Below are 12,277 nucleotides of genomic sequence, written 5' to 3'. Positions count from 1 at the left end.
AGCGTCATTGGAGTAGGTGGGGTCAAAAACCTTCCTCAACAGAACAGAAGAAAACATTTCTGGGTATTTGTCCCACCCAGATTTAATCCTGTTGTTATTGCACTCTAGGACTGGGTAAAGCCCTTTCTGAACCACTTGTTTGTTTGGAAGTTTAGACAAAGGCTATCTCTGCTGTGAATAATTATAATCATAAATGGAAAAATGTTTTATCAATATTTAACACATGAGTGTTGCAGGTTTGACTTGGAGGAAATGAGGACACTGACTCACCTTCTTACTCTTGTCTTTCTAGAAATTAGTTTCTATTCATTCTAAACTTTTTCATGTCATGAAGAATTGTCTCCAATTTGCCATTGGATACTTGAGCAGATCTGCGGGTTATAATTTCTGCAGCCGCTGCAAATCCTCATTTTCCTTGATCTGCTGCGTCCCTGCGGCTGTGCAGAATTGTGAGGCTTTGATTGTTCCGAATGTAAAGGCGTGGGAACGCATCACCGGGGTGGGAACTCTGTGCACGAGGCGTGTGCACCAGCAGATGTCCTTTGAAAGTAACTTTCTGAGAAACAAACAGGCAAAGAGCATCCATAAGGAGGAGGCTTTGCTTGAAAAGCTGTTGTGTATTGACCCAAAGGCCAAAAATCCATTTACTTACCATCAGTGAAGGTGCAGAGGTCACTTCCTGTCCGTCTGTGTCCCTGCAGGACGTTGAGATCCGGACCAACGCGGCTCTCTACCTGCCTCAGATCAGCGATTTGTTGAACCGAGTTCCCCGACAGATGCTGCTGCTGCTGAAGACCAACGATCTGCTGAGAGGCATCGAGACCACACTGCAAACCAGAGCTGCTTCCTCATCTTTCATCAACATGTCCCGCTGCTGCATCCGGGCCATGGCCAGGTCAGAAGCAATGAACTCGGTCCTGTCCACATCTTTAAAAAAGTGTCCATGTTACCTCCATATTAGTTCTTAACCCGCTCTGAGCATCACATTTGCAGAAATGCCTTTAAAATGGTGCCAAAAGGTTCATATTTATCCTTTCAGAATGTCTTACAGAATATTTCTTTCTCTGTTATTGTCCAGATAAGGAAAAGCCCTGAGGTCAGAGAGTGATCACCACTGCCACAAAAAGAAAAAAAGAATGCTCAAAAAGTAGTTCCTTCCACCCGAGCAACTTACAGCTAGCTCTCTTAAAGCTCGCCAGACCTCGTTTTCTAAATCTTGTCCTGATTTTTCAAGAAACCACGTTAACAGAACAGTCCAGAGTCCCTAACCTAATAGTGATAATTACTGGAATATGGGATGTTGCATATTCAGGTAGATCATTCCCCAAAAATCTGATATTTTCCAAAATGTATCCAATTTAATTTAAGTTTTTTTTTTTTTTTGCACAAGTAAAACCAAAATACAGAAATCCAAACAGGAAGTAAATGAAGAAGCCAAAATCCCACAGACGTCTATAGAGAAATAAACAGCTGTTACTCATTCTATTGGTCAGAATAAACATTTTTGCTCTACTACATTTTTTTAACATGTTCTCGATAATCCTCGTTTTTTAAATATTTTTGTTGTTGTTGTGCAAATTATTCAAGTTATAAACTGATCAATCAGATGCCTCCATTAAAAGTACGTGGTGCCTGCTGGCCCCCACGTCCACGGATTCTCCCGAGCCTGCTTTCAAGTGGAAGGGGTGTGGACTTCCGTATCCCACAATTCCCTTGCAGGGTCTAAGGGTTGCCAGAGCTAACCTGACCACTAGGCCTGCACAATAAATCACAAATGTATCGTCATCTTGATATCAAGCTGCGCAATACACAAATAGCAAAATTTGGTGAAAATTGCGATAGATGGTTACATTAAATGTGCTAAAATAATCTTATGGCAGCTTGAAGTGTTAAACGCGTCGAATAAATCCCTGTACGCATTTGACCAATCAGATGGACTCTGATTGTGACGCAGGGCCACACAATAGCACACTCATAGACACACCTATAGGGACAATATTTAGTTTGTAACCGACCTATGACCCATGTTTTTGGACAATGGTTTCCACATTAGCAAATGCTAACAGTGTCGGCCAGGTTTACTGTGATCAGACTTGGAAGCTTTGAAAGTAACTAGTTACATAAATATGGCTTTAGTTCTGTGAAATAAATCAAACAACAGTACACACTACAGTATATGTGTATCTGATTACATTTGATTGTTCCTGGTTATCGGATGTTGGTGGGCACGTTATTGGACGCTGTATCGCCAGAGATACTTTTGTTTTTGATTATTTCTGGAAAAAGCTAAGTCCTGATGTCGACAACTAGTCGTCGTGACTCGTCACACGTTTTAACTTGGCCTTATTTTTGCTGCCTGACACATTATTCCAGCAGTTTCCTTGAAATTCGGGTCACCTGTGTTTTGGCAAATCTTCTGTTCTCACCGAGCCTCGTGTTGTTGATGAACGAAGTTTTCTGCAGATGAAGTTTAGCAGAATGCCACAAGGAGGATAGCAGGCATAAAGCTGGATCTTTGGTAGAGGAGATGTGTCTGTCACTTCAGGACACAAAGCAAACTCTCCAACTCCCTGCTGCTACCGCTGAGCTGAATAAGCACACTTTATAAAATATTAACCAACTGAATTGGAATGGAAGGTGTTGGGAAACACAGACCCCCGAGAATTCTGCTGTCTCACCTCCAACCCGGCAGTCTGTACTCACCGCTGCTCTGTTTCTCTGGGAGCAACGTTTCCCCTCATCTCCTCATCTGGAACTCTCGGCAATCAATAGATCATAGTCAGTGATGATGCATCAGTTCCCTTCTTGCTTTTAAATCATCTAAAGGTCAGACTTTAGTGGGTGTTTTTGAAAGGAAAGCAAAGAAGCGAGGGGGGGGGGGTGAGTCATACTAAGCATTAGAAGTAATTATAGGTCCTTAAGGGAAACTGTTGATGCTTTGTGCGTCTGACTGTTTGCCACCTCCTTTCCCTTTGCTTCTCCGACAGGCACAAGAGGAGCAGGGCTCAGTCCAGGAGGAGGCGTCTGCAGATCGCGCTGACCGAGTCTCTGAGTTTGTGGAAGCTCTCCGTGTACGAACTCTTCCTGTGGGTCAGGGGTTCCATGCTGGCGCGCTGGCTCGCCGCTTTGCTGCCGCCGTTTCTGCACTGACATGGATCAGGAAATATCACTCCAGCGTTAGACTTTAAGGGGAAATGATCAAGAATATCAGCATGTGGGGAAACGTTTGACATCCCAGTGAAATACGAGCTGTTTGTTAATTTATAATCCTAATATTTTCCCCTGAGATATGTGCCATGGGAACCACCGCCGGCCGGCTCAGTGAAACACCAGGATGGATGAACCCAGAGTTATCGCACGGCAGCAGATAACGGCAGAGCGTCCATCTTCCATCCCGTACACCACCAAGGTGGAGACGCTGCTGATAACCAGCTGCTGTCTAATATGAAGGCATTTATCTGGACGCCGCTGATCTCCAGTCCTGCTCGGTGTCGGACCACTGCCTCATTCCCCACAAGTTTTCAGATTCCACTTCACGAGAGAACTCTTCTGCCGTAATGCTTGCTTATTTGCCACGGTTTCTGGTGCTCCACCTTTCTTCCTCGAGCTCACCGACTGAAATGCGGCTTTCATGCACGGACCTGTTACTGTTCTGATCAGACATGAGCTCTTCTGTCTGTTTTTGATTTTTGGAGAAATCCCTACAGTCTTTTCTCGTCTCCACCCCGGACCTACCTCAGGAGGCCTTGTTGAGTCGTTTCAGTTTTTTCAGCTTTTTTTCAGTTTTGCTCAATGTTTCAGTCCGCTTTAATGCTAGCGTTAGTGTGATTGGTGGAAGTCGTCCATCTGCAGCAGAAAGCCGACTGGGTGCTCAGTTTGGGCAGCTGCTGAAAAAAATGGGCAAAGTGAAACACACCTCTGGATCTTGCCGATCCATCGCTCGGTTCCTCTTAAGGTGCGAGTTGTTTCAGATTCTGAGCACAGACAGATATCACAGGACAAGCTTCACTCAGCAATCTCAAAGTTCCTCAGGCTTTGGGAAGGAACATAAATTATGCTGAAACTAAACTTTAAAAAATAAAGAATCCTCCAGAAATCAGAAGTGAAGAGTGAAGAACCTTCTGTGGCTTTCCTACAGGAAAACCATCTTCTGACTAAAAACCTCTGGAAAGATCCGTCCTGTTGCTCACATGTAAGCTACTCTCAGCCCAGATCTCACAGCTGAAATGAAAGAAGCTCCTCCCACAGCTTCGGTGTGGCGGTTGTTGTTTGAGTTTAAGGCCGTAGGACCTGAACCGTATTAAGAGTTACACATTTATTTTTAATATATTTCAGTTATTTGCCAAAATCAAATGTAGAAATCTTCAGCATCAGATGAATTCAAATCAAGCATAATCAGGTGTAATGCCTCCTGTTCTGCATTGTCCTCTTTTAGTTGACGCTTCCCGCCTTCAGATGGACACACCTAATGTTCCCTTAACGTCATAAGGCCTCTGGACCTTTTCACACGTCTTCATGGAGTTTCCTGTTACGCCCCTGTCTGGGAAATGTAAAACGTTGTAACGTAAAGGTCAAAAGAAGAAATTAAACATCTTAAAGACCCACTCTGATGCAAATGGAGTTTTGGGTGTTTTTAACAAGTTCTTGTACCATTTTTCAGATGATGGAGGACATATATTGGGAAAATGAAGCTCAAAAGTGCATTTCTGAGTGTTTCTTTATTTACATTGTTGTGGAAAAGATCGTATTTTGTCGATCAGGCCACATGCCTCCTGCTCGGCTCCATTCCGATCATCCACTGTCAGACAAATAGATCCGTGAACGTCTTTGTTTTCCTCGTCCAAGCTGGAATGTGGATCTAAACTTTACGGCTCTGAAATTGCTGCCATTTTTGTGCCTCCATTAATGTCAGGTTAGGGGTGTGAGGGGCTGTAAGCTTGCAGAAAAGCATGTAAACAGGGAACTCTCAGCAATAGAGAGGGGAGGGGAGGGGCAGGTTTGCTCCAAGGCAACGGTCTCTGCCACAACGCGGGGGCGAATCTCTGCAGAAACTGTCACTGTTTTTAATTCAAATAATAAAATAATCATAATTTAAAATAAAAAAACACTGCGAAGGCTTTGAAAATGGATCCAAAAAATATCAGAGTGGGACTTAATGACTCTAATTTTTTAACAATTAACTCAGGAATGAAAATAATATTTATATTTCTAAATCTTTATTAAAATGACCAAACTTTACTTGGAAAAAGAACAGAAGAAATCAGCCGAGTTAAACTTGCATGTCAACATTTAAGTTCAGCTAAGAAGTCTGGCAACGTCTCACCACAGTAATCAATCAGTACATGCAGGAGCCCCAAATGACCAAAGTCTCCAGAACACTGACTGACGTTGGCTTCATTGGACCCATGAAACCACAAGACTTCGATTGATTCTGCAGGTTCCTCTGAGCAGAAACCTGCAGAAACCTTCCCAAACGGGCAAAAACCCTGCAGCTCTGCTTGGGTTCGTCATTGTGGATCTGATGCGTGTTGGAGGAACATCTGCAGTGGGTGCGATATAATTAACTCCGAAGTACACAGAAAATCCAGATTAAGAGTACAGCCGTGCTGGGAGGAAGTACTTAGGCACAGCAGGGTTTTCACTTAAAGCGAATGTCAGCAGACGCTGAAACTCTCCTTTGGCTCGGTTGCGTTTGTCTGTTCAGCAGGTAAAAGGTCTGCGGTGCTTACATTACTATTCAGCTGAAACCTGTGTGAGAAAATATTCTGGGATGACATTCTGAAACCTTTCATTTTTTTAGTCTGCACCACGCTTAGGTTTCTGCTACAGAACCTGGACCTGCAGATGTTTGGACCTCTTATGAGGAAATGAAAGCCTTTTAACTCGTTTCTCTTCATTTTGACCTGAAATTCAGCACAAACTCTGGAGTATCAGCTTTCGTTTTCCAGCCTGGCCTGCTATAATCCCTGCAGCAGCCAATCTCACAGACACACTCAGCCAGCCTGCTGATAGTGTGCCTCTCTGCACACTTCATCCAGTCCAAGTGCATAATTGCAAAAAATGTTCCCAGACTCTCTTTGGGCAGCATGCATCTGGGGTGGGAGGGGTTGTGATTATTTCAGTGCCTTGTCAGGTGAATTGAAATTAGTGTTAAATCCTCCAGGAGTCGGAGGCTTTGGAAATGTGAGTAAAGGAAGCAGTGGCTCACGCGCCTTCGCCGATGTTAATTTCTTTGTTCTAAAACACACATTCAGCCTTCATTAGCTTCCACTGTTGGCAGCAGAGAAAGACTGCAGGAGATGTATCGGTGTGTGTTTGTTGGAGAATTGGACCATCCATCTCTATCACCCAGAGCCACCCAGGCCTGCCACTGCAAATAAGGCCAGCTCTCTCTTTCTTCCCTCCCTCGGTGGAAGTGTTCAGGAGGATGATGAAAGGTCGCGAACTGACCAGACGCAACGTTTAAACTCCAGACGGACGAAAGCGTCTCACTCCGCCCTGATCTGCGGCGCCCACGTGGACGTTGCGTCCACAAACATCCACGTGATCCTGGGGAGAGATGGAAAACCAAAAGATGCAGGAATTGTGTGTCTGTTTTTGTTTTTTTATGTGCTACTATCCAGGAATAAACACCGATTCAAAAACAGTCTCAAATCGTTTCTTTAGAAGAAACCACCACAGAGTTTCGGTCTGTCCTTGCTGCTTTAGTGGCAGAAAATCCTCCAGACTCGAATACTGCAATGCTCTCCTTGTTGGGATTCCTGGCAGGAGCCTGGAAAAGCACCAGCACATCCATAATTGCGCTGCTAGGGTCCTGACAAGGAGACACAAATTTGACCACATCACTCCTGTTCTTCAGTCACTTCACTGGTTACCCATTCGTTCCAGAATTCAATACAAACTCTGTCTCCTCACCTACCAATGCGTCCATGGAACTGCCCCCGCCCACCTCAGTGAGCTGATGATCCCTCAGAGCGCCACAAAGCCTTGGCACTTTTAAAAAAAGGCTTAAAGACATTCCTTTTTAAAAATGCTTTTTGATACTTTTGTTGGTTTTGTCTTACTTTGTTCTTATTTTTAAACCATTGTTATTCTTGCCTTCATAGTAGCACTTTGAGATTTTACCCAAAGTGTAAAGCGCATTATAAATAAAATTTATTATTATTATTATAGGACAAAAGGTTTCCCCCAACTCTCATGCAGAGAAAAAAAAACATGTCCCACATTTTTTCTGTTTTATTTATAATTTAATTCTGAAGGAAGATATATTTGGAAAACTACAGGATTCTCTCCACTCATTCTGGACACGTGTCAAGTCAGTCGGTCACAAATCCATCCGTTACTTTCTTTGGCTGCACCATCGCTAAACTCAAACCCCCCCACCAAGTAAACTTGACAAAAAAAAAACATTTTGGGAAAATTTCCTATAGGTAGATACTTTATTGATCCCCAGGTAAATTACATGAAGAAGAGCCTTCAACTTCAAAATGAGAGAAATCTGCATAAAAGAGACAAAAACCAGGAGCTTTTACTTGACAATTGTTTCCTCACACCTTTATAATAATGCTTGATATTCAGCTGTCTAATTTTATGAGAATTCTGCTAATAAAGTTGATCAAACGTGTTTTATTACATTTAGAAAATACCAGTTTTTCTTTGTTTTGTATGTGTGTTTATCTGAAGGCTGAAAGTGGCATCTGATGGTTTAGCTTCCACTCTGACAGTTATGGGTTCAGGGAAAATCTACATCACGTTTTATTGTTACATAAAATCTAGTCTACAAATAGAGTTTAAAGCAGATATTTTACACAGGATGATGATAAACTTTGACCTCAAAAGTTAAGGTGGAACTGGAAGCTTAAAAAGAAAAGATCAGATGCGCATTTCAGCCTCGTACAGGCCGATCCTTGAAAATATCGTCTGACCTTAAACTAATCTGTGGCCTGAAAAAGGTCGGTTACCATGCTTTACATTATCTGGCCTCCAATATTCCTAAGTGTTTCATTGTGCAACACAAAGCTTCTGTGGACACCGCGCTGTTGTAACTCTGGAGACTCTGCGTTTGCTTCTTTGTTCCTCTGCTGATGGAGATGTTTTTCTTCAGGTGTGCTCCACTGAGCTCTGAACGCCAACGTAAAGAAATCGAGTTGAAGCCGGTGGTCCGTGACATTCAGGTAACGGCTGCTGGAGAGCCGTGGCACGGCGGCGTGGGCGGCAGCGGTGTCATGGTACCTCTGTTCCAGCGCGTCCGGGGTAATGAATGAGGTGTCACAGTCGATTGGCCCACGCTGATCACAGAGCAGACCACACCGAGGTGACTTCAGCGTCTCCTCCTCTTTCTCCTCCTGACAGGCTGACTCACTCAAGTTCTTCATACTTAAATTGCTTCCTATTTATTAAAAATCCAATACGACTTTGACTGTGGTCCACCCCGACATGATAGATGCGATACAGTTTGTTTGATTTGTAGTTGATAGTAGAATAAATCATCATGACTTTTGCTGTCTTTTGGAGGAAGTGGCTGCATTGATTCCAGATCAACATTTGGGCTCATTTCTGCTCATCTCCCTAGAAAGGCTTCCGTCATTTTAGGAGCTGCAGGTCGGTGTGGATCGTCTCTGTTCGTCAGTCTAACAATTTCTGGGGGGAAAAAATGACTCATGTTGGACGTGCTTTCTAACGAATACATCCCTGTCCTTCATTGAGATCCATTGTAAGGTTAAAAACTGCTTCTCATCATTTTTAAAGGTCATGTAAATCAATAAGCCTTTTCCTTTCCTGTTCAAAGAGGTGCAGAAAGCAGCTTTTGCTCTGTAAGGCCTTAAAACCGCACGGCTGGGTAGCTCCAAAATTGCGCACCATTTTGTTGCACCGGTAATGTTACGTTGGGTTTGTGAGGGGCTGTAAGCTAGCAACTATTTCCCAACCGCCAACAAACAAAGAAGGGTAAGAAATCTAGTAAACTGAAACAAAAATATTCAAGTGCTAGACATAATTACTGAAAACACAGAATAAATGTACACAGTGAGTAAAATAAGCGTTCAAGAAATCATGGAGGCGTCCTGACATTTTCATCATAGGTCCATTGTGAGAGACATCTAAGGAAAACCTGAAAATCACATTGCATGATTTTTTAAACAATTTATTTGTAGCTACCGCTGCAAATAAGTATTTGAACAGCTGAGGAGATCAGTGGTGATATTTGTATGCAGTAGCCTTTGTTTCCATTTCCTGCAGTTTTTCACCAACTCTGCAGGAGGCATTTTGGTCCACTCCTCCACACAGATCTTCTCTAGATCTGTCAGGTGTCTGGGCTTGTTGCTGAGAAACACTGAGTTTTCTCCCCCCAAAGATTTTCAATCAGGTTGGAGACTGGCTAGGCCAGTCCAGAACCTTGATATGCTTCTTACAGAGTCCCTCCTTGGTTGTCCTGGCTGTGTGCGTCGGGTCATGGTCATGTTGAAAGACCCAGCCACGCCCCCTCTTCAATGCTCTAACTGAGGGAAGGAGGTTGTTCCCCAAAATCTCGAAATACATGGCCCCAGTCATCTTCTCCTAAACACAGTGCAGTCATCCTGGAATTCAAATGGGACATTTACAAGAGTGTGAATTATATTTTACCATTATTTTTTTTTTATGCAAACCTGGTGACCTGCCTAAAAATACCATTTGTACACTGAGCCAAAAAACTCTTATAGTTTACTCATTCATCTGGTCCAATCCATGAAACCCACCAAAATGTGAGCATTTCTCAAGCTGCTTAGTGATTGATCATGACATCAAACACTGAAGTTCTTTTATTTAGAAGAAGGCTCCAACAAGCACAGAATAAAGCCTTGAGACATCCTGAAATGGTGATGATGAAGTGCAGCTTCAAGAGTTTAGAGTAACATTTAAGGAGGAGTCGTGTCAGAGGTTTCATCGCATTAGGAAAAAGATGTTTTCCTGGAGGACTCCAGTGACTGCAGAGGTTTGGAGAGCTACTCCTCTGTTTTCTGGTGAGACAAGTTCTCCCCGACTTTGGAGCTGTTGGCCATTTCAGCGTCATCACAGACAGAACCGATTTTAAAGTGGTGACGTCGTTCTGACAAAGACCAAAGAAGCCAGCGGCAGCTGCTCAGATTAGACTGTGACCACCTCTTAAAGCTGACTCAAGCCAACTTCCATGAAGCCCTAATTCACATCAGCTCTGACTGTTCTTTGCATCATTACCCATGAGTCATCAGCTTCTCCGGCAGTGTCTGCAGTCAGGTGGCGTTTCCTGCTCTTTGATTTGGCGGGGTTTATTGTTGTTCTCCTGGGTCATGGCTCTTATGTCGCTTTCATGCATTCAAGGCCAATCCTTCCTCCATGCCAAACAGAGAGTCTGTGCAGAGAACCTTTGTCTCATGTGCAGAATGTTTGAGAAACGTCTCATTCGCTGCAGATCTGTTATCGTCAGTCCAGCATCCGGTCCCTCTGTGGGTGCGTGTCTGTCTAACTGCATTTCCTGTTAGCCTTTTCATCTGTGAAGGTGGCTGATCTAATTTTCACAGCTGACAGTTGGCACCCAAACTGTGGCAGCTGAAATGTGTGTGTTTGTGTGTGTGTGTGTGTGTGAGTCAGCGGGTGTGTGTTACAAACGTTGGGCGCTCGGTTCAAACCGCTGGTACCTGAAAGAAGCTTAAACGGCTTTGGGAGCCGACTATGGGCTAACCTCCTGCTGGCTGCCATCCGTGCGCGAGTGTTGGTGTGGATGCTTGGATGAAAGTTTTAATGTGAGTACAGAACATTAAAGGGCCATTCAACATCCAACCCCTACCCATCTGTACAGACCAGTCCATCCTTTTAATCACAGCTCGGACAAACCCTCATCACTGGATCAACACGCATTTGTTACATAGGATGTACACAGACGGATGGAAATTAACTGCTTGTTTGTTTGTTGTTTGTTAACGAAAAGGTAGAAGGAAGCAACCAACGAAGGACATTCAAGCGTAGCAAGTGTCGTTTTTTAGCATAAAGGCCCGTACACACCGGGACGAATATTCGCCAGGCGTTATTCGCCAGCTTTTTTCGCCACGTTTTTTGTGTTCACACCCAGGCGATTTTCGCTGACGGTGAGCCGAGCGAACATGCAATTTCATTCCCTGACATTAGATGGCGCTTAATGTAAACAGAAATACTCCTGTACACAAGGTGGCGCTGCGCAACTTTACGATTCTTAAAGTCGCTTTTCACTCAGAAGAAGAGAGAAGGTATTTACGCGCTTGTCAGAATAATACAAAGAAAACATGAATATTTCAAGCATCAGTAGCTCCAACTGGTACTTGGTAAGGGGATATTTAAGAATGTCCGTCATTATTTCTTCGCGGCAGTGTAGACGCTACTTGGCGTCTATCTTCTTCGCTGGTATGTGTGCTCAGCAAGGCAGTTTTGTGTTTGAGCGCCCCCAAGTTGTGTTTTACTGTAACTTCAGAAGCTCCAGACACGTGTGCAAAAGCACCATTCTCATTGGTCGAATAGATTTCGACGCGACGCGTCGAAAAAAAAAAACGAACCCGAGGCGTTTGTTTTTTTTGACGCTTTGGTGCGTGGCGTTTTTTCGCGTCGGTGTGCACACTCTCATTGGTGCCCTTTGTTTAGTCACGAGGCGTTAAACGTCGGCGAAAATCGCCGGCGAAATTCGTCCCGGTGTGAACAGGCCTTAAGGTTACACTTTGTTATATCCTGACAATAAGGCACAGGAGGCCATTTTATGGGAATGTTCATGAAAAATGAAAGACAAACTGTTTATTTGTTTGTTTTCCCCTGAATTCATTAGGCTGCAAAGGATTGTGGGATTAGATTAGTGTCTCTTTTAGGTCAGTAAAAGTCCTTAAGACGGTTGAAGTGAAGTCTGTTTTCTGCCTTGGGTTTTTCGTGTCCTGTGGTGTGTACTACATTTTTTTAACTTTCAATTGTAAAGATAGAGAAGCTAGTGTAACACCGTAAAGTAACTAAATATCTTTTTTATTTGTTGTGTATAGGGCAAGAAAGCTGACTAATCTCAGTTGCTGTGATCTCCCTAAAGCTGCTTGTATGTCATTTAGCTTGGGTTGAACCTTAATGTGACTGTTGATATCTATAAAGAAGTGTGTGATGTATATGTGTTGCCTATAGTTATTTCTATTATTTGAAGACCTTTTTTTGTTGATCATGCATCACTTGGAAGCCACAAGAAACTGCAGGTTTACTTTCCGTTTTCAGATGATTGTATGTTCCTCTCAATAGAACTGCTTCCAGCAGAGATTATTGA

The 12,277-nt window shown here is 43.5% G+C and overlaps 1 protein-coding gene across 2 annotated transcripts in view; it reads left to right on the top strand.

The window, feature by feature from the left end:
• Positions 1-4,604, top strand: part of adck1 (aarF domain containing kinase 1) — a 55,365-nt gene extending 50,761 nt beyond the window's left edge. For both annotated transcript variants that reach the window (XM_004082423.5, XM_023951725.2), the window contains 2 exons: positions 702-895; positions 2,988-4,604. In XM_004082423.5, coding sequence (XP_004082471.2) covers positions 702-895; positions 2,988-3,150 — 357 coding nt within the window. In that variant the 3' untranslated portion in view covers positions 3,151-4,604. The remainder of the gene's footprint in view (positions 1-701; positions 896-2,987) is intronic.
• The last annotated feature ends 7,673 nt before the right edge of the window (positions 4,605-12,277 follow it).

Source organism: Oryzias latipes, chromosome 22 (genome assembly GCF_053564925.1).
Source record: "Oryzias latipes strain Hd-rR chromosome 22, Olatipes_Hd-rR_3.1".
In the NCBI taxonomy this organism is placed as follows: Eukaryota; Metazoa; Chordata; class Actinopteri; order Beloniformes; family Adrianichthyidae; genus Oryzias; species Oryzias latipes.
This window is presented reverse-complemented; position numbering and strand designations above follow the sequence as displayed.